At 37.9% G+C, this 24,300-nt stretch overlaps 1 protein-coding gene across 4 annotated transcripts in view; it reads left to right on the top strand.

Moving 5' to 3' along the window:
* The first annotated feature begins 5,329 nt into the window (after positions 1-5,329).
* LOC114665605 (reticulon-4-like) overlaps positions 5,330-24,300 on the top strand; it is an 85,296-nt gene continuing 66,325 nt past the window's right edge. For 2 of the 4 annotated variants that reach the window (XM_028820200.2, XM_051919669.1), the window contains exon 1: positions 5,330-5,878. In XM_028820200.2, coding sequence (XP_028676033.2) covers positions 5,560-5,878 — 319 coding nt within the window. In that variant the 5' untranslated portion in view covers positions 5,330-5,559. The remainder of the gene's footprint in view (positions 5,879-24,300) is intronic. The other 2 variants (XM_051919670.1, XM_028820202.2) reach the window with 2 other exon arrangements.

Genomic DNA, 24,300 nt, shown 5'->3' with positions numbered 1-24,300 from the left:
GCACATCCCAAATGACAAGTGTTATCCCAAGTTGCTCAGAGAGGTGGAGTTTGGGCTGAAGTAACATCTCTGACTATTTACCTGGTTGTCCTATTTTACCCCAATGGCAGAAACTGAAATTGAATCAAAACTTATGCAACCATCCCAGTCACCACCATGCACCCTTAGATAAGATTACTTACCAATCTCTTGTACTTGGAACAGGTTTAGAATTCTATCCTTTTTTACTGATATCTGGAATGAAACCATTAGCAAGAAATTGAATGAAAATGTCAACATCAATGGTATCATTCTCTTTCATCTGGGCTTATCATCATCTGCACCCTAGATCATCTGAAGTCCTTAGGTATAATACAATTGTGATACCCAAAACAGAACCACAGACCCATTAACAGCATACATAATTTTTATTTGTTATAGGTTTGCATGGTTATGTATGTATGTCACCCCATTTTCTTTTTTCAAACAGATAGAGTTGTTGAAGAAAGAAACTGAAAGGATCTTCATAAGCCAACAAAAACAAAGGAATACTATAGTAGATACTGACATCAAATGAATACCATAGTGTACGTATAGACTAGGTAAAGCAGAAAATGCAGCATGATGTTCTGTCTCTCTTCATCATACAACAAATTTTCTAAACCTTTTGCACAAGGACTTTCATAAGTGAACATGGGGCCTAAAGGTTACTTGTTAGCTGGAACGGTGATCCTGTTAACTTAAAATTAAATTAAACTGAAGTACCAAAATTAAGACTACCAGTCACGGGCACAACTAACTGCTTTCCAAAGGGTGCTTTGTAAATTAAAATCCAGATACGCTTGCATTTTATTTGTTTTTTTTCCATCATTTTTGACAGGTTTTGCTTTTGGTAACCAAATAGTTGACAGAGGACCATAAAAATGTTTCAATTAAAAGAGCTTTGTTAGGTACTCAATATTGATCTTTGTATTTCTTAGTACACTAAGTCTATAAATCTGGTACCCAAATTGTGGATACAGCAGAATCAGTACTGCAAGAAAGGTAATGTTGAAGACATGAGGATCCAATCTAATAAAACTTCCTCTGTATATGCAAAAATCCCACAAGCTTCAAACAGGAACTGACCAAGACCTTTCCCACTTTGCTATGTCCTCAGGTCTAAAACATCAAAACATTTGAAGCAACACAATTTCTCTACAGCAAAACTATGGAAATGATGCGCTACAAATAAAGAAAAAAAATCACTTTCCTGATGTCAGAAATGGGCTGGGTTCCTATTTTAACCACTTCTTTTGACAGCTATTTGCCAATAGCTCCTCCTATCTGCATCTGCTGCTATGCAACACTAATTACATAGCAGTCATAAGGTGGGAGGGGCAAATAAAACAAAAAGGAGCAGCTTGGATAGTGGCTGTTTTAGCCATGTTTACCTCGTGCTTTTGTGACAGCAATCATTTTGTGTTCCCCCAATATTCTTGATTTTTTTTTTGGCATGCTTAGCTTGGACTTTGGATAATGATTTAGTTTTGCAGTCTTACTCATTTTTTGACCTTCACTGTATAGCTGCTGCCAATTTTTGGATTTGCTTTTGTTGATGCTTGTGGATACCTTATGCTTAAATATGTTACCTTACTGTGTACAAACTTCTGCCAATTCTCTTGATTATGGACTTTTTTAATAGACAACTATGTTTTACTAATTTTTCATGACTCTGCAAATTGGCATGTGCTGAACTAATGGCATGCTCCATCTCTCGAGTGTGATAGTGCACCACCTTGCGCACTACTCTCACATTGCTGCATCTTCATCCAAGAGCAGTTTACCATCTGTGAATGCATGTTTTCAACAAACTAAGCCAAACCAGATCATTACCAACAAAACAAATCAAAGCAAACCCAACAATACTCCAATGCTCACAATATGCAAGGCACTTTCAGTGTCATCAATATAATTTATGATTTCAGCACTCAAGAATCAAATGTTCAGAAACCGCAGGTGTACGCAATATGCCCCCAAACCATCAGAGGTGGTCGTTCGCTTAGGGAGGCCGTCAAACTGTAACATAAGAAACAGGAATGAGTAAACTATAGGTTTTTATAGAGCCAGTGGTGCACGATACTAGAGTGAACAGCTCCCCTCTGGCTCCTTTTTGTCAAGTACACCTCAAAGGCATGTGAATGCATCCTGATGAATTCTACTACGTAAGAGATAAAGTTGGAAGCTGACAGTGAAACACTGACTTTGGAAGGAGGCATCATGTATGGAGCCTCATTCCTATCCTAGTAACAAGATGAGGAATCACTAATCAAAAACAGGAGGATATCCGAGCTCTAAACCAGGAACATGGTGAAAACTATCACACACATAAAGAGCAATAAACAGCAGGGCTGAAAAAAACACTAAACCTTCACGCCTTCAAATTTCAAGACAAACCTTGAATGACTTTTGTGATGCTCTGATTTCTAACAATGTTCACCAAAAAGGATTTATTTACATAAGTCTACTAAATGATGTATTTTCACTTGCAGAGGAGGTTCTCAAAGAACACTAATATGGCCTCCACACATCAACAGGTACAACCATAAATGATTTTTACAGTTTATCAACTCAAAGAAAAGTATTAGGACCACCTATGGTATTCTTTGCCTAGGCCATAACTGTAGCCACTGTGATACACTTACTTTTTATTCTACAAAAATTTCCATCTTTTACTTATAATTAAATGCAAATGGTAGTGGCAGTTCTTCAGTAATAGGGACATAATTGAACCTTTGGTGGATGTAATATCAATCAAACAAGGTTGCATCACTATTCTATCTTTGTTTTAAACTTTATTTTCCCCCCCAATCTTCTAAGATGCCACAGTCCAAATGATAAAGATAACTTTAAGGCAGGAGTTTGTCTTACTTATTACATGAAGAGCAAGCCTTTCGGTCTTAGTTTATTTTCATTTCAAAATCCAAACCACCTTAACAAATATAATATAGCTTCAGTTTGTAATAATACCAGCAAAAGCACTCTGTAAATATAAGAAGTTCAGAGACAATCATTAAAGTCTTTACAGAGCCATATCAAAACATGGGTAATGACAGCTGCCAGTCACAATAACTGTTCAAGGTGGATTATGCCAGTGGACTTATATGAATTCAAATGTCAGTGAAATTAAAGCGAGCAATATAAAAAAAGTGAAACTAACCGCCAACACTTCCGTAAATGGAAAACTGTGGCTCTGTGGAACACCTGGATCCATGCTTTAACACTGTGGATGAGAACAGATATCAAATACAACAATAATGGTGAAATGCTGTCTTTTGGCAGGGTGAGGTGATGGCACATGGGAAAGACCAAGGCCGAAGAGTAAAGATGAAGAAATGTCAATCCAGGCAAATAAAACAGAACACTTTTTAACACCTCTGAAATGAACATGCTATCTCTAGCTCCAGTAAACTTCACAAATCTGGAAACCACTTTAATTTCATCTTGAGCTCTGGTGAGTTCCATATGAAATAACTGCACGGGGACTGCTGTTTTCTGCTTAAAGCTGAAATAATGGCAGTAGAAAAACTTTGAAACTTATCAGTTTCCATTAACTGCCCTTGGCAGGCAGAGAGGTTACCAGGGTCAGCGCTAGTATAACAAAGTTCAAGTTCAAGTTGGGGAGCATGCACTGGTACAGTGTGTTGCACCCACCACACGACGAAACAGCTTGGCAACCCCCCAGGCAGACACACGGTCCAGTCCCACCCTCCAGAAATGACCACCTATCTGCCACACCCAGGTGTTATGTGGGCGTCCCCTTGGCCTGGTCTAGCCACTCAGGCCCCCAGCAATGAGGATCCTGAGAGCTGGATTACCCTCGGGGAATTGCGCCATATGTCTGTAGTTCCGTAACTGATGCTCCCTCATAATGCAGGTAATGTGCCTCATTTAGGAGTCCATGAGCAACAGCTCATTTGACACAAAGACAAACCAGCGGTACTCAAGGATTTTCCGGAGAGACAAAGTACCAAAGGAGTCCAGTCTTTGTCTTAGGTTACTAGATAGTGTCCATGTCTCACAACCATATACAGTAGCAAGACAGGAAGCACCAGGACTCTATAAAGACTTGGAGATTTGTTTATAGGTTGATATGGTCATTCACAATGAAAATCATACTTGCATGAGCTAATCAACAAGCAACATGTCACCCCTCTCTGGTGCCATGATTAGGAAATATAACTTACCTCATAATGTCTGTCCTGTTTACCTGACAAATCTCTGAATGCATTGATGCATGAGATTGCAGTCCTTGACGCTGTGGAAATTAATCTGCTACACAAATCTATCTTTCAAGAATGCCAACTATCAACTGCACACACACCTCCAGTACTATACAATATAGTGAGATCAATAATAGTTATTATAACTTAAGTGAGCAATAAAGGAACTATAGACATTAAGAATTTATAGCCTTAAAATTTACAATATAATTAATATGAAAAGGACATGATGAGTCAAAAGTGACTTCACAAACTGACAGGTCAGGTGTCTTTAGTTCAGTTTGCCTAAAAGTAGTCACTCATCATCCATTTTTACTTGCCTAAAGAAGGCAAATGCAGTGCCGTTCTTGGCAAAAACTGGCTATATGAATTTTCGTCACTAGAAGAAAGTCAACATTTTTTTATTTACTTCATTCTTCCGTCGGCCAAACTTGGCGTCATCTCAAAGCAGAGACATTTCGAAGTTGAAGCCGAACGCGAGAATCCGACGTGTATTCTCCGGAAGTGATACAGCAAATCAGAGAGTAATAATTTATAATTTTCAAAACGAGTCGTCATTTAAATTCCTCGACTGACTCAACACTTCGGCTCGGGTAGCAAACGTGATCGGTATATTTTAAAGCACCATTATTTTATAACCCGTAGTCGTATTTCCCTGGGGTACTTTTACAAGAACGTGCAAGCTCAAGACTGTCATGTTAGTATTAAAGAGCCTCCGGCAGCCATTCGCAGGCAACGTGTGGTCAATATATGTAACCAATCAAATGTGGATTATTGACATATTAATCAGGTGATTTCGTGGTATAATATTATTCGATTTACCCTATTCCTATAAATCACGCCTGTTTGATATGAAAATAAACGATCCTCTTGTTCAGGTTTACGTAAGTACCTTACAAAACTAGTCGACGTGAACTTTTGTACTCTAGTGTACACTAACATTGACAGTTTAAATAGCGAATCGTGGTGGCGGACGCAATTTTACACGCCCATTCAAAGTTGTGATTGGTCTATATTTGCATTTTCTAGGCCGGCTGATGTCTTGCCCCGCCTCCTCTCTGCTTTTTTCCTGCTCTTGAAATGGGTAGGGCTTATTCTGGGGTAGTTTGAAAGAGTAGTTGGGCGGGCTTTTCTTAGACTGGAGTCGGGGAAACTGCCTAGTGAGTGTTGGTGGCGCACTTCTTCAATTTTGTTTGGCTGCAAAACCCAAACGGTAAAGCTAACTTGCGTGCATTCGCGCAAGACATAAAGGCACTTTTTAAAAATACGTATGATTGTAGTTACGTTTTAAGGTGTTTGATATATCTTTTCTAAAACAATGGATGCGTATGATAATGTAAGTTCGACAACAGACCCTGAGGAACTAGGGAAAGTTCATGAAGGTGAAAGCGACGAAGACGACCAGCAAGACGACGTGGAATTTGGGTCTGACGATGAGATTTTAGACTTAGTTGGCAAACCCAGCGACTCCGTGACTGCGGCTCCGGATTCTACCAAGTCGGAGATTAAGCCGTTGATTCCAGCAGAGCCATTAGAAGAGCCTCGGCACCAAGAAAAAAAGGAAGAGATGCTGAAGCCTGTCGCCGGGGAGGTGGCTACTCCGCCCGCGCCCTTGGCTCCATCATCCAGCTGTTTAGGTAAGCAGGCGCAGCAGCAGACTGATGTCCAGACGTAGAAACATCATCTCCTCTTCCTTCTTCTTAACCATCTTATTAAAAATGTGTATATGGATAAAATGGCAACATTCATTACTGGTATATTTTATCACATGAGAAAATGTTTGTAAGTGAGAATAAAAAACAATTGATAATCATATTAAGGATGCTGCATGTGGTTGTGATTTGCCGCAACTTCTTTTGTTAACCTGTTAGAGTTGGTCCGTCTCGCCACATTTTTATAGCCCAAGTCTGCAGCGTGGTGTTGTGTTTTGAAACCGATGCCTATCCAGCGATCATAATAAACGGCTCGATTTTCTTCTGTAGATTGTTATCGTTGCGTTGGCCCAGTGTTGGATGGCTATTGGAAGGGTTGTCAAAAGTCTCACCCACTCGACATAATTGGGGTGCCGTACACAAGTGTGAAGCACAACAATGAGCTCAGGCAGTGAGTTGGCACTTGCTAGCTGTGCTGAACAGGTTGGGGTGCAAAGTTTTCATTGCTTTCTTGTTTCGGTGTTTTAACTTGGTACTGAACAAAGAGCAGCAATATTTGCTTTGGAATGGTCATTTTTGCATGTACGTAAGTAATGTTTATCTGAAAGCTGTGATGAGTTTGGATTTCATCATACAGACAGTTCCCGAGAAGCTTGTTTGTTGTCCCGTTTGGGACAACGTCTTTATATAAAAATGAGTCGTCAGTCGGAGAGAATCGACTCGCGGCCTGCTTTTAGTACTCGCCCGCAGATTTCGGGGTGTGGTTCAGTCCTTTATGTCCTGCTGGGGTGGGGGAGGGTTAAACGAGTTTTGGCTTCATCAGCCTCGCCCTCACTAGAGACGAGCATTAAGACAATGGTGCTCGAGTTTGATGACAAGAACGAATACATCGAGTGCAGTAAAAAGTCGGGAGCATGAAACGTATTGCGTCGTCCCCCCAAACAAAGAGCATGTGCATTGTCGTTTAGGCCTGTTGTTAAATTTATTCCTTGGCGAAAATCAGTTCCGCATGCGGTGGAGACTCCACACACCGGCCTAGACGGGTCAGCTGAAGCTATGGGGTTATTACCTGCAGCTGTTATTTTAGTATTGCTTGATGAATTCCCCTACCACGTTTGCTGCCTTTACTTAAATCAATAGAGGAGGGATGTGAATTCAGTCATAGGTGCCCACACCTGCTGTAGGTTTTTCATAAATTCGTTTTTTTTTTAATTGGCCGATTTTGTCAAGTCTCGTAAGTTCACAGTACGTGATAACCGGTTATTAATGACTAGCACGCGAGAGTCAGTCACACTGTGAGAAGTGCTAGTGAGAACATGAAAATACTTTTTGAGTGCGTATTTTCTTTTAAAAATCCAACGTTTTAAAACAACTACCCCTTCAGTTAAAAAAAAAAGTTATCTCACTTCACTGGGCAAATTTTATATACTGTATGTATGTATATATAATATATATCTATCTATATATCTGTTTACATATAAGCAATCTGGTTGAAATAACCAGCAGATCTCAACCAGTGGGCATGATATCTGGTTTACTCTACGTTTATAAATGTACATTTACTTTTAAGTGAGGCTTACCATTGGACATGAAAATTAACTAATATGCCCAAATGTGTACATTTTCAGAGTGGGGTGGCATTTTAACTACTTTATGATAATCTCTCAGCTACAAAATCCTCTGTATACAAGAACATGGTATTTATTTATTTAAAAAAAAAAAAAAAAAAAAATCCGTCAACATTTACACCCATGGAATATCCTGCCTTGAAACAGTGTGACAGCTGAGAGGTTTAACTTGTCCTAACACCTTGTTCTGTACGTCTTAAGAAACATTATCTTAGGTTTGTAGCTCTTGATCTTTGGAACATTCAGACACTTTCTTTATTAAATGTAAAATTTTAATGACAGTTGAAAAACTTTCCTCAGATTAGCTCCCTGTAATGGACTCTACCTTGCTTTTTTGTCCCAGAGTTTTATATTAGTTTTTATTTCCAAATGCATTGCTGTCATTTCTTGATGTCCAGCCTTTTTCCACACTATTCATTGTATTTATCAATAATGCCATTATATCTATCATTTTACATTATGAATGTAGTCATTAGATTGTAATTGTTTTGTGAAAGCACTTTGTGAGTCTGTGTACTTTTAATGACATTACGAGCCATGAAGTTTGGCCAAATTTGCCTTAGATTACCATCGCAAAGAGAAAGGGGAAATGGAAAAACATTGCACACATTTACACTGCCCAAAGAAAGAACCTTTGAGAGAATTTAGAAGTTCATGGTAGCAGTGTAGAAAGACATGCTATAAACATTGTCTAGAGAGACAAGTTAAAAAATGAAAAGGAGTAAACACCTTTAAACACATGCAGTTAGCAAAAGATGTGTATGTAGAAAAGTAATAAATGTTCTGTACTGCACAAGATTAAAATGACTTGCAGAACTATTAATAGTGGTATAAAATAAGCATTTTATAGACCTGGTAATCTAAGAGATTTGAATATAACATGCATTGACTGGTAGGCTGGAGGCATGGAGAATAACTTGTAAAGGCTGGCATGGACTGTACGGGCATAGTCATGAGAAGACCGCAAACCCAATCAAATGCACTGGAGGCAAAAGTAATACAAAAGAGGGTTTAGCAAAAGTAAAGATTAATGATGAGTTACAGTCTACAGTTTAAAGTTTTAAGCCCCCTGGGCATAAACAAGTAGTCAGAAGAAGTCCTAACTGCCACGTGTAATGGTTGGTCTACCACTGCACATTTATTGTGCTTCCTGCTTGTGTTTCAAAATACCACAACTTGGGCCTCATGTATAAATGGTGTGTATGCACAAAAATGTTGCATACGCCCATTACCACGCTCATTTTGAGATGTATAAAAACTAAACTTTGCATAAAGCCACACACATTTTCATAGCAGCCTCACTCCTTGCGTACGCACGGTTCTGCTCGGTCTTGCAAATGGCCGGCACCCAATGTCAAACCAGTGCTATTGTTTCTGTGTCGTTTCCTTCTTTTTTAGATTTGCATCCTTGACGTGAGTTTTATCAAATATACCAAAATTAATTGCATATTGTTTACAAATTTAAGGCAATTGATTGTAATCGTTCTGTAACAATATAATGGTGCACAGAATAGCCAAACTATTCAAACTACCAGAACTGCTTTAGTGTTGTTAGATGACATCGCAAATGGAAGAATTAGAAAGGAGAATGTGAGGTGAAGAAGACTTGGCTTCCAAGTCAGTTTTGGTTTCCAAGAGCTATCCTCTTAGAACACTAGTAACAATTAAATGTATTTTGTCAAAAAAATATCAAGTATGTATACTACATTTTACAGATAAATTATTAACTTCATTTAAAATAATGTTTACTGTTAATTGAACATGTGGGGACACAGTGGTGCAGTTGTAGTGATGAGCTGGCACCCTGCCAAGGGATTGCTCCTGCCTTGCTCTCTATGCTTGCTGGGACTGCTGTAACAATGGATGGATGGGTGGAATGATTTAACGTGTATAATGAAGATTTTTGAACATTCCTTAAAAGTCTTGAAGAATCTGCATTCTAAGCCTACAGCAGGTTTTGCATTTATTATAGACGCTTATTGTATGGCTATCGGTTACATGGAGAAAGAAACGTAAGGATAGAAGTTGAGGGTTGGAACGTTTGACAGACGGTACTGCTGCAATAAATTATTCCATCTATTGTCGCATGGGAGGCAGGAACAATCTCTGGACGGGGAGCTAACCCATCGTTACCACTGTGTTATAGAGCCCCCACATGTTTAATACATGCATTAATGCATTTCATCATGAAAATTATACATCAAGTATGTCTTGGCATTCTAAAATGTTCGGAGAGCCATAATATCATGAATGTAAATATATACTGTGTGGTGATCACTGCCTGAGTGCTCCTGTTGGCATAATAGTAAGCCGTTTAACCCTTTAACCGCCAACTCCCTAAATATTCCCCACGCCAGGCGAAATCTGAACAATTTTCGTTTTTTTTACATTTTTTACATTTATTCAAGCAGTATTGACCACTAAATGTTGTGCAAGTTCTAGAAATGGGCAAACACATAATAAAACACAAAATGTACCTTTTCTCAGGCTTCCACAACAATAAACTTTCATCAACTGTAACTAACGGTCCTGGCATGTAGGGCAACTGAAATGCTTCAAATAAATGGTCAATCAAAGGACGTAGCTTGAACAAGCGGTCGTGGTTTGGATCTTTCTTATCTGGCTCATTTCTGTTGTCATTCAAATGAAAGAATTTCAGCAGCAAAGAGAATCGGTTACGTGTCATGATAGCTGCAAAAATAGGTGTTGCATACATAGGATCTGTAGACCAGTACATCTCAATATCTGGTTTTCTGATTATTCCCATCAACATCAAAATCTCAATGAATTTTTTCATTTCGTTTTCATCAGTGTCTACGCAAGCACGAACACGGGAATGTGGAGGTAAATTGGGATTTTTCTCAATAAACTGTGCTGCATACAGATTTGTCTGATGAGCAAAATGTCTGATCAAATCAGGTGACGCAAACAGCTCATAAAACTGCTCAGCAGTGTAATTGTTTACATCAACAATAAAGTCACACGTTGCCTCAAACGGATGCAGAAAAGGCAGTTCACCTCGGGCAGCAGTCCTGTTGAGATGCTGGGGATACACCCACTCATCGCCATCATCCGATGCGCCGTCATTCACAGTATCATGCAGCGCACGTTGCTGATCATCATTGTCGCTAAAATCTTCAGAACTGCTACAATCATGATCAGAATTATTGTCCAAAATCGCCTGCAAAACCTCACTTGAAGTCAGTTTACGTTTCGCCATATTCACAGCTTTCACTTTCGAATCACATCACGTGATCGGCCAATACAAGCGCAGAGTTGTTGAAATACAACGTAGTAATAATACCCACGCCAAACTGTCAGTTTAACTACGCGCCAGGCATTCACATAACCACAGGCAAATGTGCCGGATAATTCCGGCAGTAGGGCGTCCGCAATAAAGCTACGATGCCGGATATATCCGGCAGAGGGCGGTTAACGGGTTAAGAAGCATGGAGCAGTTAACGATGGGTCAGGGAACACTAGGAATTCAAAGCATTTAATGTTGCTTTAGTTATGATGGGAACGCTAATAAATTAAACTTCGATACAAGATGAAGTTTACGACACTCTACTTTAATGACAAACTATGAGATTAAAGTGGACATTTTAACTTTATTCTTGACATAGACTTGATTTTTTTCTTCACTGTGTCCCTATTTTTGTTTTCTCTGTGGCCCTGATATGCTTACGTATGGCAATCTGACACTCGCCTTTTAGCGTTGACTTTGATATCTGACCATTTCTTTTTTATTTCGGCACCATGTGACTTTCTGAAATTGAACCTTTGAGTGCTTTCGCAACTCTTTGACACTCCAATTTCCTTTTGTTGTTTGTACCACTGCCTAAGCCATCAAACGGTACGCTTTTTACTTGCCTCCACTTCACTGAGCAGGACCTCCATTTCACATTTGCTGAAATTCTTCTTTTTTCCATGTGCTTTTGCTGTTGTCTTTTAATTAAACATTGAACGGATGGGGCTATTTATATTGAATTGCATATCCAAATATGCTTAATTTGAGGAGGAGTAGTTATGGGGCTCTAGGCATATGTGCATCTGTGCTAAAATTCATGTTGTTTGTGATTTATTAATGGGAAGTGCATGAAACATTGCTTACACACAGTTTTATGCACATTCATTTTTGTGCATATGCAGATTTCTAGTTTTGTCCATTCTCAATGTTTTAGTGTGAATTCTATGCAAGGCGTTATACGTTAGGCCCCTTGTCTCTTTCTCTGGCCCCAAACTCCTCTTTTAAGCAGAGTCATCCTACTCATCTATGGAAGATCTCTGGGCTCAAAAAACGTAATTAACAGAAAGAAGCTTTTAAGCCCCAGCAGTGCCTTACTTCTGGAGTCCCAGGTGACATAAATGAGCCTTTTGGCCACACATCCAGAACTCCCTTTTGCATTCCCAGGTGTTCCTGCATTGTCATATCAAACCCATCATAAGTAGGCTGTTCTTGAGGTACCAACCCATACCGTATTCTCTGTACTTCATTTTTTTTTTTTTTTGAAAATTTAAACAAAATTTGGATTAGGTCACCATGCAATCTGCTCTGCTCAAGACTAAACTTTTATTCTCCCAATTATGTTGGTGTGACATGTCTGTAAAGAGGGTGATGTGTCATATACTGTAGTTTGCAGCAGGTGAATTGGTCCAGTGAAGGGAATATGGAAAGACTTCAACTGTTAAAGTGGTGCTATGTAGAAAATTTTGGAAAGGATAACTGAAAATGAGTTGCAATGCAAACTTGCCAGGCATTTCATTTCCTAACTACAACAATATATAGTCATTGGAAAGCATAGCAACAAGCAGAAGTTCCTTGTTCTTCAACAGATCTACAAGCAATGACTAGGGTTGTCATCAAGTCTTGTGATGACAGATATGCAGAACAAGCAAGAATGAATAAGAGGAGTTTCAAAATTTACATTTTTTTCTGCTGGCACAATTCATAAGAGTATATTGATGAATGCCTGCTACATCTGTGTGTTTGAAGAGAGGTTTTTCCACTGCAGGACTTGCTCTATACCAGCTATGCTCTTGTCACCCTGACTACAGTAATCCCTCACTTATCGCGGGAGATAGGTTCCAAGGCCGACCGCGATAACTGAATTTCCGCGAAGGCCGACCGCGATAACTGAATTTCCGCGAAGTAGGGACACTATATTTATTTAATTATTTAACGTGTATTTGGACGTTTTTAAACCCTCCCTGTATTGTTTACAACCCACCATTTACTCTATTAAAAACAGGGACAACTGCTAAGCAAAATTAAATCGGTAGATAAGTTTACACTTACTGTATAGCGAAGTACACGTAGCAGCTTGTAGCTGTTCCCTTCCTTCAGCATATCCAAAACTTTTACCTTTTCTGCAATCATTTGCATCTTCTGTTGGTGCTTGGACACGGCCCCTGAAGCATTAGCACGTTAATGATGAATAAGTGAGATGAGACTTCCTGGTTAATGCAACACTCCGTCGCTGAGCCAATCAGCAGCACACAGGAACTTAACTGCGTGCTCTGATTGGGTAGCTTCTCAGCCATCCGCCAATAGCATCTCTTGTATGAAATCAACTGGACAAACCAACTGAGGAAGCAAGTAAAAAGACCCATTGTCCGCAGAAACCCGCGAAGCAGCGAAAAATCCGAGTTATGTATTTAGATATGCTTACATATAAAATCCGTGAAGTCATGAATCCGCGAAAAGTGAACCGCGAAGTAGCGCGGGATTACTGTATATCAATTAGTGATGTTCCAATCTAATTGAGCCACTTTTTTTTTTTTTTTTTTTAATTCTAAATGACTTGATCGGGAAATCGGATGATCTCAAAAGACATTTTTTCAGCATCTTTTTTATATATATATATATATATATATATATAAGCCTTGCAGCCCTGTAGTCATAGTGCTCCTGTATGCAAAGTATTATGCTACTTGGAATGCACACATCATTTTGTTGTTCTGTAAATGGAAAGCAGCAAGGAAGACTTCAAAAAAAAGAACACCAAAATATTGACTTTTGCATTGAAGAAAATGGAGTAATAAACTGAGAGAAAGTAATTCCAAAAGACATCCTTGGGGTTTGTGTTGTCCATTTGTAGTTGGAAAGGTGAGGGACCCTGCCACCAGAGATGTACATTTTTGGCAGAAAATAAGAGAAACCGCTTTAATAAGTTCAGAAAATTAAATGTGAAAGGTAGTGGCTGTTATAATTTGCATGTTTGATTTGCTACAGGTTTTATGCCGGATGCCTTTCCTAACAAAACACTCCCCAGTTTACCCAGGCTTGGGGCCAGCACTATGACTGCACCGGCTTTTGCGATCCCGATGGCTGGGTCAATAAAATAGTAGTGAGACTAGCTCTGTTGTATTGTTTTGGAAATGGAGGCACTGACAAAAAATAGGAGGCAGAGCTGTAAGTGGCAGAGTTGCAGACACTGAATTTTGCTTGGATTAACTAGTATAGAAAGGATTATAAATGAGTATATTAGAGGGACTACAATACAATGGTGACAAAGTGAGAGAGGCTAGATTGAGATGGTTTGGGCACATGCAGAGGAGAGATCTGGTGCACATCAGGAAAAGAATGTTGAGACTGAACTGCCACGCAAGAGGAAAAGAGGAAGGTCAAAGAGGAGGTTTATGATTGTGGTGAGAGAGGACACAAAGACGGTCGATGTAGCAGAAAATAATGTTAAAGACAGGAATAGATGTGATGGATGATCTGTTGTGGTGACTCCTAAATGGGAGCTTCTGAATGAAGAAGAAAAAGTGGCTGTTGCAGTATACCATGTTTTAATTCCCAACAGTTATTATACAGCTTCATATTTAGTTACTGTAACTGATATCTATTACTGTGTTTTCAAAATGAATGCTGTGTTTGCTAAAAACAATGTTTGTAATCATACATGTGTAGCATACAAATTGGGTACCAAGTGCATTAATAATACACAAGTTTGATGGAATGCTTTGGCATTGGTTGAGAGAATCCTTTTCCATTGAAAAGGAGCAAGCCCTTATGTATGGCTTATTTCAGTTTTTGGAATATTTTGAAGAAATTAATCGAAGAGGACTACTCTATCTGAAGAACATGAACTTTAGTAAAATGAGGAACACCTCGAATTCAATGAGTAATGTTCAAGAAAGTCATTCACTGCTTTACAACAAATTCAAGATAAGGTACATTTTAGTTTAACTTGCTAATTTCTTATCAGTATACTTATTGGAAAGCTGTAGTTTTTATGTGTTCTAATAAGTATTTGATTACATATGAAGGGGTTTAAATTTATCATAGGAATGTGGGAATCCCCAACAAATTGGGGAGTTCCCTCAAATTGTAATTTTTTTAAAGCATGCATTTCATTCAGATGTCTTTTTGGTAAGCAGTTTCTCTTGCTTGTTGCAAAAATATTCACCTTTTTAAAGTATTTATTGTATAGTTTTGCCTAATCTATTATTTAGGAATTAATTTTTTTGTTGTGTGCATTTTTGTAAAGTTCACATGCGTAGGATATCACATCTGTTGCAGTTGTTCCTGACTGGAGCAGGAATCTGCAGTTTAGCAATAGAATGTTCAGTGGAGCTGTGCAATTGCACAGCTGGAGTTGAAGATGTACGGTGCCTTTTGTTTAAACTGTTTTAGAAGGAACACAAACCTAAAGTGAAGGTTAAAATTTTAGGCAAATAGTATTTTCTTAATTAACTAGTTGTTCCTGCCCCTCCACCACATTGAGTGCTAGCATGCTACAATCAGTGATATTTCAGTTCTGATGTTGTAGTTTTAGTTTTTATTTTATTTTATAATTTTTTTTTATTTCGTTGTAGTTTTCAGTGGAGTCAACAATTTTTTTTTTTATTTTTATTTAGTTCTGTGTTTAAAATTTGTAGTTTTTATTTTATTCTGGCTTTTTTACATAATAGTACAATTTTAGTTTTATTTTTCTGTTGCAAGACTACAAATACACATATTTCAATGCAAGTTATGTTTCAGTCAACAAAATACACTCACAGTTCATAATGCCGTTAAACACAGCTTAACTATCAATGGTCAAACAGATTAAGTGGCCTAATGAGTACAGTCGGCAAGATCAAATGTTTCAACCCAAGAAACCAGTCTGTGCAAACACATTGATGTTAAGCTTTAAACAAACACACATTTCGAGAGATTTGTTCATGTTGCAATGACATCCGTTGCACAGATAGCCACATAGTGACAATATTCACTTGATGAGCGCCTGTGATGCAGGTGCACAGACATGGTCCTCATCCACTGGCACCAGCAGACTGTATCTTGACGATTTCTGCTGGCAGTACTGAAGCAGTAACGTGCGGTGAGCTTCATGGCTGGTGAGGCACTGACTCCTTTAGAGTCAGAGTTATAAATATATGAACCCAAAAGAGTAGTTTATTCACTATTCAATGCACAGTGAATATCAAGAATAGTGAATAGCATGCACAGTAACTGCTGGTTATGTTTTATATCTTATCAGCATTCTTTACACACAGCTAGATAAGGCACGTATTTGGATAAGAAAGAACGTTATATTTATAGCAGCAGAGAGAAAGCATTTGCTCTGCACCCTCCATGTGTTCTAAGTTTGCTGTTGCAATTTCACAATTCATTCTCATTCAATACAAATGAAAGTATAGAGTGGTGTACAAAAAAGATTTCGATTTTGACCCTAATTGAAATACTTTGTTTTTAAAATCTTTTAATTCTGATGATTTAATCAATTTTAATACAGACAGTTCAAAAAAAGGATAACAAGAAAAACAAAAGAATATTTTATTTAAGGTCAAAATTTAGCTTTTAAATATTGAATTTTTTTGTCTTAGTCTGATCCCATTTTTTATAAAACTGAAAACCGTTTACAGTCTAACCTTTTTATTTGTAAATGTAGTCCATGCACTAGTCCATCTCCACGAAAGTCTCTGCCAATTTCATGCAGAAGTCCACATTATTTTCCTTTAGTTTTAAGTCTTAATCTTCCATTTTGGTAGTCAGTCGGAACAAAAAATAAAAATAAATGGACCGCTGCAGTGCACTTGACATTCTGATATCACTAACTTTTTGGCATCCAGAGCATAGAAGAACAGCAGCAACAAGCCCCTTCAGTGCAGCATGGTACTGTCTGCCTCACCTTGTGTCTTTTCACTGTGGTTTGATGTCCGATCAGCAAGACTAGATTTGTCACACACATTCATTAAAGATATTAGCCAGACTGTGGAAAGTCAGCATGTATTATAAACACGTGTGCAAACATTATATTGGTGACATACAGAGAGATGACATACAGAGAGACAGCAACAGGCTTGCGCCAATTGCATGCATCAACCCAGTGTGTGAGGAAGTGCAGTCCGAGATGAGGTGAGGTGAGTGTCGTCTCACAAAGTGGGTTTGGTGTATAAAGAAGGATAGTTATGATGAAAAGAACATAGTCCCAACTGTGAAATATGGTCGTGGTTCTGTGATAATGTGGGGCTGTTTTTCATCCAAAGGCCCTGGAAACATTGTTAGGGTACATGGCATCATGGATTCCATGAGTTACCAGGAGAGTTTAAATCAAAACCTGGCTGCCTTAGCTAGAAAACTAAAACTGGGTCGTCATTGGATCTTCCAGCAGGATAATGATACAAAACACATGTCCAAAATCAACCCTGCAATGGTTAACTGACCACAAAATCTAAGTTCTGCCATGACCATCTCCGTCCCCTGACCTCATCCTATTGAAAACCTATGGAGTGAGCTGAAGAGTAGAGAGAGGGCCTAAGACCCTTGATAATCTGAAGAGATTATGTAAAGAATGGTCTCAGATGCCATGCTCTGTATTCTCTAACCATATAAAATGTTACAAGAGAAGATTCCGTGCTGTTATATTGGCAAAGGGAGGTTGTACAAAGTATTAAATGCAGGGGTGGCAACAATCGTGGCACATGTGTTTTTGTCAAAAATATTTATTCCTTGATGTGGACTTTGTTTTTCTTTGAACTTTTTTCAACATGAATTAATGATGATTCTCATTTTTTTTTCTAACCCTTCTTACTAATTTTTATGAGGGGTGCCAATAATAGTGGAGCGCTCTGTAATATAAGCTTCACTTAATGAAATAAGTAATCTGTTTAACTTGCATAACTCGCTGTAAAGGCAAGCAGTTTAAAACTCGCATTGACAGTTTAATTCTGGCTTTGATAAATACAACACTTAAGCAGTTAACACTTTTTTTTTTTTTTTTTTTTTTTTTATAAAAACTTGCACTTAACCATTTGCCAGATGAAGTTGATGCCCAAAGCTGCATCCTTTGCCACTTCAGCGTTAGCACCACTTTGATAACATTGCTCCTATTGTTGGTTGTAATAGCAACAAGCCTCTTTTCATCCAGCTTGTGAGGGTATCTTGCTGAGCTTCGGCTATGTGCTCCCCAGTTTAGTTTTCAGGGAAATTGCTTGTTTGCAGACATACACGTTTAATGGTAGAATTCCTGAAGCCTACAAAAAAAAAACTCGTAATCCCTTTCCACCTTAAATTCCTTTGCACCTCTCCGTCAGCATCTTTTGTGTTATAAGTGTGTCGATCAGCACAAGCAGCCTGCTATCCCATCTTCACCTCCCAGTCTTCTCACCCCACTTGACGGAGCTCAACTTGGGCAAAAAGTTCTCCTAGCTGAAGCCAAGTCTCCTTATCTGTGTGTGTGAGGTGCGTGTAGTATAGGGTAAATAATACAGTATATCGTTATTTGGAATACATGCAGTTTCATGTGTGTTTCGTGTCTACAAAGATCTGGATAATTGTAGGATGAAGGGAATTCAAGGCAAGAAATGCTGAACACATGCCTAAAGCAGAAACTTTACATGTTATAATAATAATGACGTGAAGTCTATAACATGTGAAGACTTTAGTCCAAATATCAAATAAACACATGAGCTTTTATTCAAGACTATAACCAAAGGAAAAAAAAAAAATCAATTCAGTTTACATGTTGCTGTCAATGAGTTACAAACCCAGATCGTTGTAGACAAGGAACACACATGAAATGCATGTATGAAATGTAACAAACTCTGGACACAGCTTTTAAATAAATTCCCAAGCAGATGTGATAAGGCAAAATGAGTAAAGAAGTCTATTGTGTATTTTATTTGCAAAAACCTTCATCCATATACTGTATTTGAGAATGCAGGATTCTACAACAGTCCTCATACTCTCTAGTCAAAGTATGTTATTCTGTCTCAGTTAAGGCTATTTTGATAATCGAGTAATCAGGCAATTATTTTGTTGTTTATTTGATTTAGTTGGGTTGTTTAAAAAAAAAAAAAAAATCATTTGAAATTAAACACAAAGTTCAAGAAATTGAACTTTTCACCAAATAGATTTGTATAAAATTTTCAGAAATTTATTTTTTATGTGAACTGTAGATATGTTAAATAAAATGCAGGTTTTAATACCACATTTTTATAATAATAAATTTAAAATAAACAATAATGAATAGAAATAAAACATTTGGTAGCGCTTCTGGCTCTGGTTGTACAATGTCCACACACACTTTCCTTAGTTCAGTAAGTTAACTAAACTTGCAAGTTGGCTTATGAATTCAGAATCTCACTAAACACACACTTCAAAATTAAATATGTAATTTGAGTTAAGTCTGTTGCACCATTTTAACTAAATTAGTTTTAAGTCTGCAGTAATGTTTGAAATTAGTTGTCATATGCTGCGGGAAATGTCCAGACTATTTTCCTTTTGCAGCAAAGCAAGTGGTTTCATTTTTGTGAAACTCTGTTCTCCTTTTGCTACATAATATGCCAAGTTCATTTTAACTGAAAGTTCAGTTCTTTTTGCATCACCATTCATCTTTTTTTGTGCCTGGAAACCTTTCACCACCACTGAGAGAAGTAATGACACAATTGCAAGTCACAATGTATTAAGCCTAATGACGAAATTAACTAATCTATGAAAGTGATCGTTGCCATTGTATTTAATGATCGATTATTGTTGACAGTGTTGATTAGTTGTTGCAGCTGTAGCTTCATTGCTTTTTTCACAGATTTAGCAGTTCCTGAAATATACAGCAACGCTGAATTGGAATTAAGATGCTAACTCTGTAAGGGAAAAGAGTTGCCCCGACATGTGATTCTTGTACTTGGAGAACCACATGGGGCTATGTTACAGTAACATCACATCATACGGCGGAAAAATGGTGCTTATCCTCTTATACAGTGCAAACCTTAGTCATGCATAAAAGTCCTACTTCGTCCCACTGAGTAATGGGGAATTGAAGAAAAAGAGCCAGTGGCAAACATGCTTTTTTTGTAGTTCAGGTGGTTGGCTTTCTACATGTTAAATGCTGTGCACACAGCATTTAAACTTTGTTCCTCAGCATTCATTTAAACTGTTGGCTGTTATGTGGCTCCTAGAAAGAATGAGGCATGTCACGGTTTTATTTTATTTTTTCTCCACAGAAGCACCCAAGGTTTTAAAGCTTTGCAATAAAAGCAGTAATTGTTGGATCTTCACATCACGGGCTGTGTAATGTGCCAATCCAGTGAAACAGGGCACATGTTATGACACTGCCAGTGTGAAATTTATTAATTACATACATTTCTATTGTTATAGACAGGTGTAAAGTTTACTTGCTGACTCAAAGGAAAACACTTCTAAATTGTATTACTCACAATGACTTATGTCAAGTTGTAGAGAAATTTTTCTTTTCAATAAAATCATCAATGAATTGCAACACTTGGACAAATGCAACAATTTAAAAATTGTAATACATATTGAACTTGCAGGCAAAAACCATTGTAATATTGAATCGAACGATTCCCACCCCTATTATCCAGTATGTTTTGTTAATTCGAATCTTAAGCATAAGTCTAGAAACGGGCAATATTTATGCTCAGCCTTACAAGTCGACTTAGGGCCAGTTTACACTTCACACTCGGAACACGTATGCACACTCGTCATGGCTGCCATGCATTCCCAGCATTTTTTTGATGCGTCCTCCGAGCATGTCCTCAGAAATTAACGCAATACGTGCACAAATTGCAGTACTAGCAAAAATATGGGTGGAATGAGTAAGCAAGTTTTGGTACTTGATGTTGGTATCATTGTTTACTATGAACATGTGACGGCAGGCTTGCAGCTTCAACAGGATCAATCTGTGTGCTTCAATGTTTGAATGGTTCGATGCGGTAAAACAAATCCTCAAACTTAGATGCTGACATGAAGATGTCTTCATGGAGCTTTTCTTTATCCATTTCTCCTAGGCAATACAAGCAACACATATTCCCCGTCATAATGATGCAGTACATTTAAAGGTACCATATACTATCTTAACATTCTGTGTCGCTGTTGCCATTTTATTTTTTTGATCCTTCGCAACAGCATCACAATGCATATCATTTTTATTTCAACATCTTTCTTACCTCAACTCGCAGTGAAACCAGACGTTGTTTTCTCCATGATGATTTCTCACACTGACACCTGGTGAAATCCCCCAGATTTACTTAAAGTATGCATACAAGTTATAGACAGTACACTGCTTGTATAGCAGTAGCGTCGTTAAGCTCATGCGTTGTGTAGCTGTAAGTGTATCCGCGGCCTTAGAGTTAAACATTAATTAAAAGCATTCACATAAATGCATACTTTAGAATAGAGTGATCTGAATAAATAAGGTGGAATACATTTAAATATCATGTTATATGTAGAATATTAAGCATTCATAGCAGTATTTATGGTCTGGTTGAAAACTTTCATGCTTGCTTGCTTGCTGTGCAAAATGCTGAACTACTTAAAATAAATAAATAAATGCTGAAGAAACCAATATGAAGCTACAGAGTTTACAGGGTCTGTCAAATATGAACCAGTTACATTAGCTGAATCGACGATCTCCCAGTTGTTTTTAGTGGTCCAAAAAGGTGGAAATTTGGCGAATAAGGAGGATGTGGCAATACCTCAAACTTCAGCTTCTCCAGCAGTGTGTAAGCGGGCATTGTCTTGCAGCAAAAGGAGTTCTTGTAACAGCAGTCCATGTTGCTTGGATTGCAGGCTTCACATTGGTCTCAAGCAAGTCACAGTAACTTGCACTAGTGACTGTAGTACCCCTCGGAATGTAGTGTTCGACAATAATCCTGGTGCACGAGTGGTTGCAAGGACAAGATGAACTTTTTATTCTACTGGAATCTAGGCACTTCCAGGCAGGTGGCGTAAGTGCATTGAGAAGGGTGGAGACACTACATTGAGAAATTACATTATCAGTTTTGTTAAGGTTGGTTCCATTTTCTGATAAATCCCATTTTCTAACTTGACTCCCCATCTTATATATCCTTTCCAATGCTAATTTCATTAAATATTACTCTTTGCAGGTGTGTCACCTCAATATACTGATGCTAAAATAAATCTTTTAATGACAAACCTGTCATGAAAAGTGTATTGTTACAAAATAGTTTATGTAAAAGAAAAAAGAAAACATTGTGACAATGATAATTAAGATTTATTTTTAATACAGATTTTAATCAGCATTTAGTTTTCAGTTACTGGGGAGAAAATGTCAGTGAGTAAATTTAGTTTATGATCATGCTAAGAATAATTGGGGAGTCTGACAATCGTATAATTCATTATATATCCCATGAGCCAATAAACCCCCACCCCAAGTTACACTGGAGAAATCCCCCTATGTGATACGCAAGAAAATTAAGCTCTGCCTTTGTTCTCTCTTGTTGATTACATTTTGGCCAATTAAGCCATAAGTTTCAGGCATCTGTGATTTTAAAGGTGCAAGACTGCATCAGCATTGCTCTAGGCCTTCTACAAAAAGCCTTAGCCACTGAACCATCATATTCAGAGGATGAATAGAAAGGCTGTTTTCTTACTGGGGCTCATGTACAGTGTTTATATTTCTTACAAATCTGCCTTGCTTTAATTTTTAATTTCCTTATTCATCATATCTCATCAACTTTGCTTAGATTAGATGCCAAAAAAAGTGTGCAACTCGTAGCTAGCCGATCGCTCAAAATGCTCTCATTCCATCCATGCATCATATATTTTAGTTTCTAATCTTTAATGTGATTGGATAAAATTGCCAATAACTGTGACCTTTAAGTGCACTTTCTTTCCTCTGGACAGAGCACATTATTAAACTGTGCCAGATTTTCAAATAAAATATACAGTTCTCACATTAACTTAATGTAATGCAAGCTACAAAATGGCCCCTTCCATTATAACAGCTGCTAGTTTTATTTTATCAGTCATGAAACTCTTAGGCCAAAACATTGATTGATTGATTGATAAAACTGAAGCATCAAAATATAGAAGCTCTATAAATGTGATTGTACTGTATTGACACTGTTCTTTCCCTTTAGTATAATTTTTTTTTTTTTTGTTTAAAGCGTAAAAGGTAAAATTGGGGACATAACTAGACAATATTTACACAATATTAGCAGTTGTAGTGCTGTCCTGTGCATGCTCAGGTAGCCTTTTGCCATGATTAAGAAACATGTTAAATCTTTCCTTTCGAATATCAGTGCTTGAGTGAAACATGCTACCCAGGTGAATTTGTCAGTCATGGGTAAGTAAGTTGCCTCATGAAACTGCATAGTAACTTTGCCTGCGACTCCCTATATTACATAGTAGCAGTTACAACTTACTGCCATAATAAGTATGTCTGGCTGAAAAATTTGCTCTGTAGTACCACCGCTTCATCTGTCAGTCTTTACTGTTATTGGTGCATTGAATACCTCTTGGTTAGAGCTACAGTCCAAATGTCATTTGCGAGTGTGACTATATGCTTCATTCACATTTTGTACGCATGGAAAATTCAAGCTTCCCAAAGGCATTGCTCCCCGTAGGGAAAATTTGGAGAAGTCTTGAAGTAATGTTGACCTCTTTATCAGAAATTTTAAAAAGATGATAATCTGGTCAGCATAAAATGGGATTTTTGTAGTCTTATGTTTGGAGTGATAAAATATGAGTAGTGCATTTAAAATTGCTTTTTTATTTTTACAAAAAAATTGCCAATTATTAACTGATTTTTGGTTAGAATGAGTAGCAAATCAGGAGTGACCTTCCATTTCAGTTTTCAGGCCTCAATGTATAAAACATGCTTACACTCAGGAACATGTGCGTGCCATTTCTAATGCAAAAGTTAGGATTTATAAAATGCAAATTTGGCATAAAACTTGGGCTAACACTATAGAAAATTTTGTCTATCCATGCTACTCAGACATTATTGGTGTTGGCATTTTAGCAATTCCATTCAGCAAGACAATAAATTGAATAGAGAATCTTGTTTCATTATGCAGTTACGATATTCTTGAACTTATTATATCACATTTAACTGACATGTTCTCTCTATAGCTGTCTTCAGTGTTGGTAATTACACCTAATGCATACTCTTATTTGCTTTAGTGTGTAGCTCAAGGTTGGCCAGCTCCGTTCTTTTCACAGTCCAGGCGTTTGCAATCATTTCAATAGGCTTATTTCACGTTAATTTTAATCTAACCTATCTACAAGTTATGCTGATGAGAATTTGTCTCAATTTCCTTGCTATAATACACTTTCAGGGTGAGAATGATGCCAAAATCCAATGGCTGAAGCACTGCCGTGCAATTGGGTGGGAGGAACTCGCCATAAACATTATCTAAATGTGGAAGCATGTTGTGAGCAGCAGTTATTATTCAGAAGCCGACTCATCCTTTCCTTCTTCATATTGTGAGGTTTCTGAACTTTTTTGGAACACCACCCCACCCCCAATGGGATGACATGCTGAAGGTAGTCCCGAAGCGCGATTG

Source organism: Erpetoichthys calabaricus, chromosome 15 (genome assembly GCF_900747795.2).
Source record: "Erpetoichthys calabaricus chromosome 15, fErpCal1.3, whole genome shotgun sequence".
Lineage (NCBI taxonomy): Eukaryota > Metazoa > Chordata > Cladistia > Polypteriformes > Polypteridae > Erpetoichthys > Erpetoichthys calabaricus.
The sequence above is the reverse complement of the archived record's forward strand: the minus strand, read 5'-3'. Positions and strand labels throughout refer to the sequence as shown.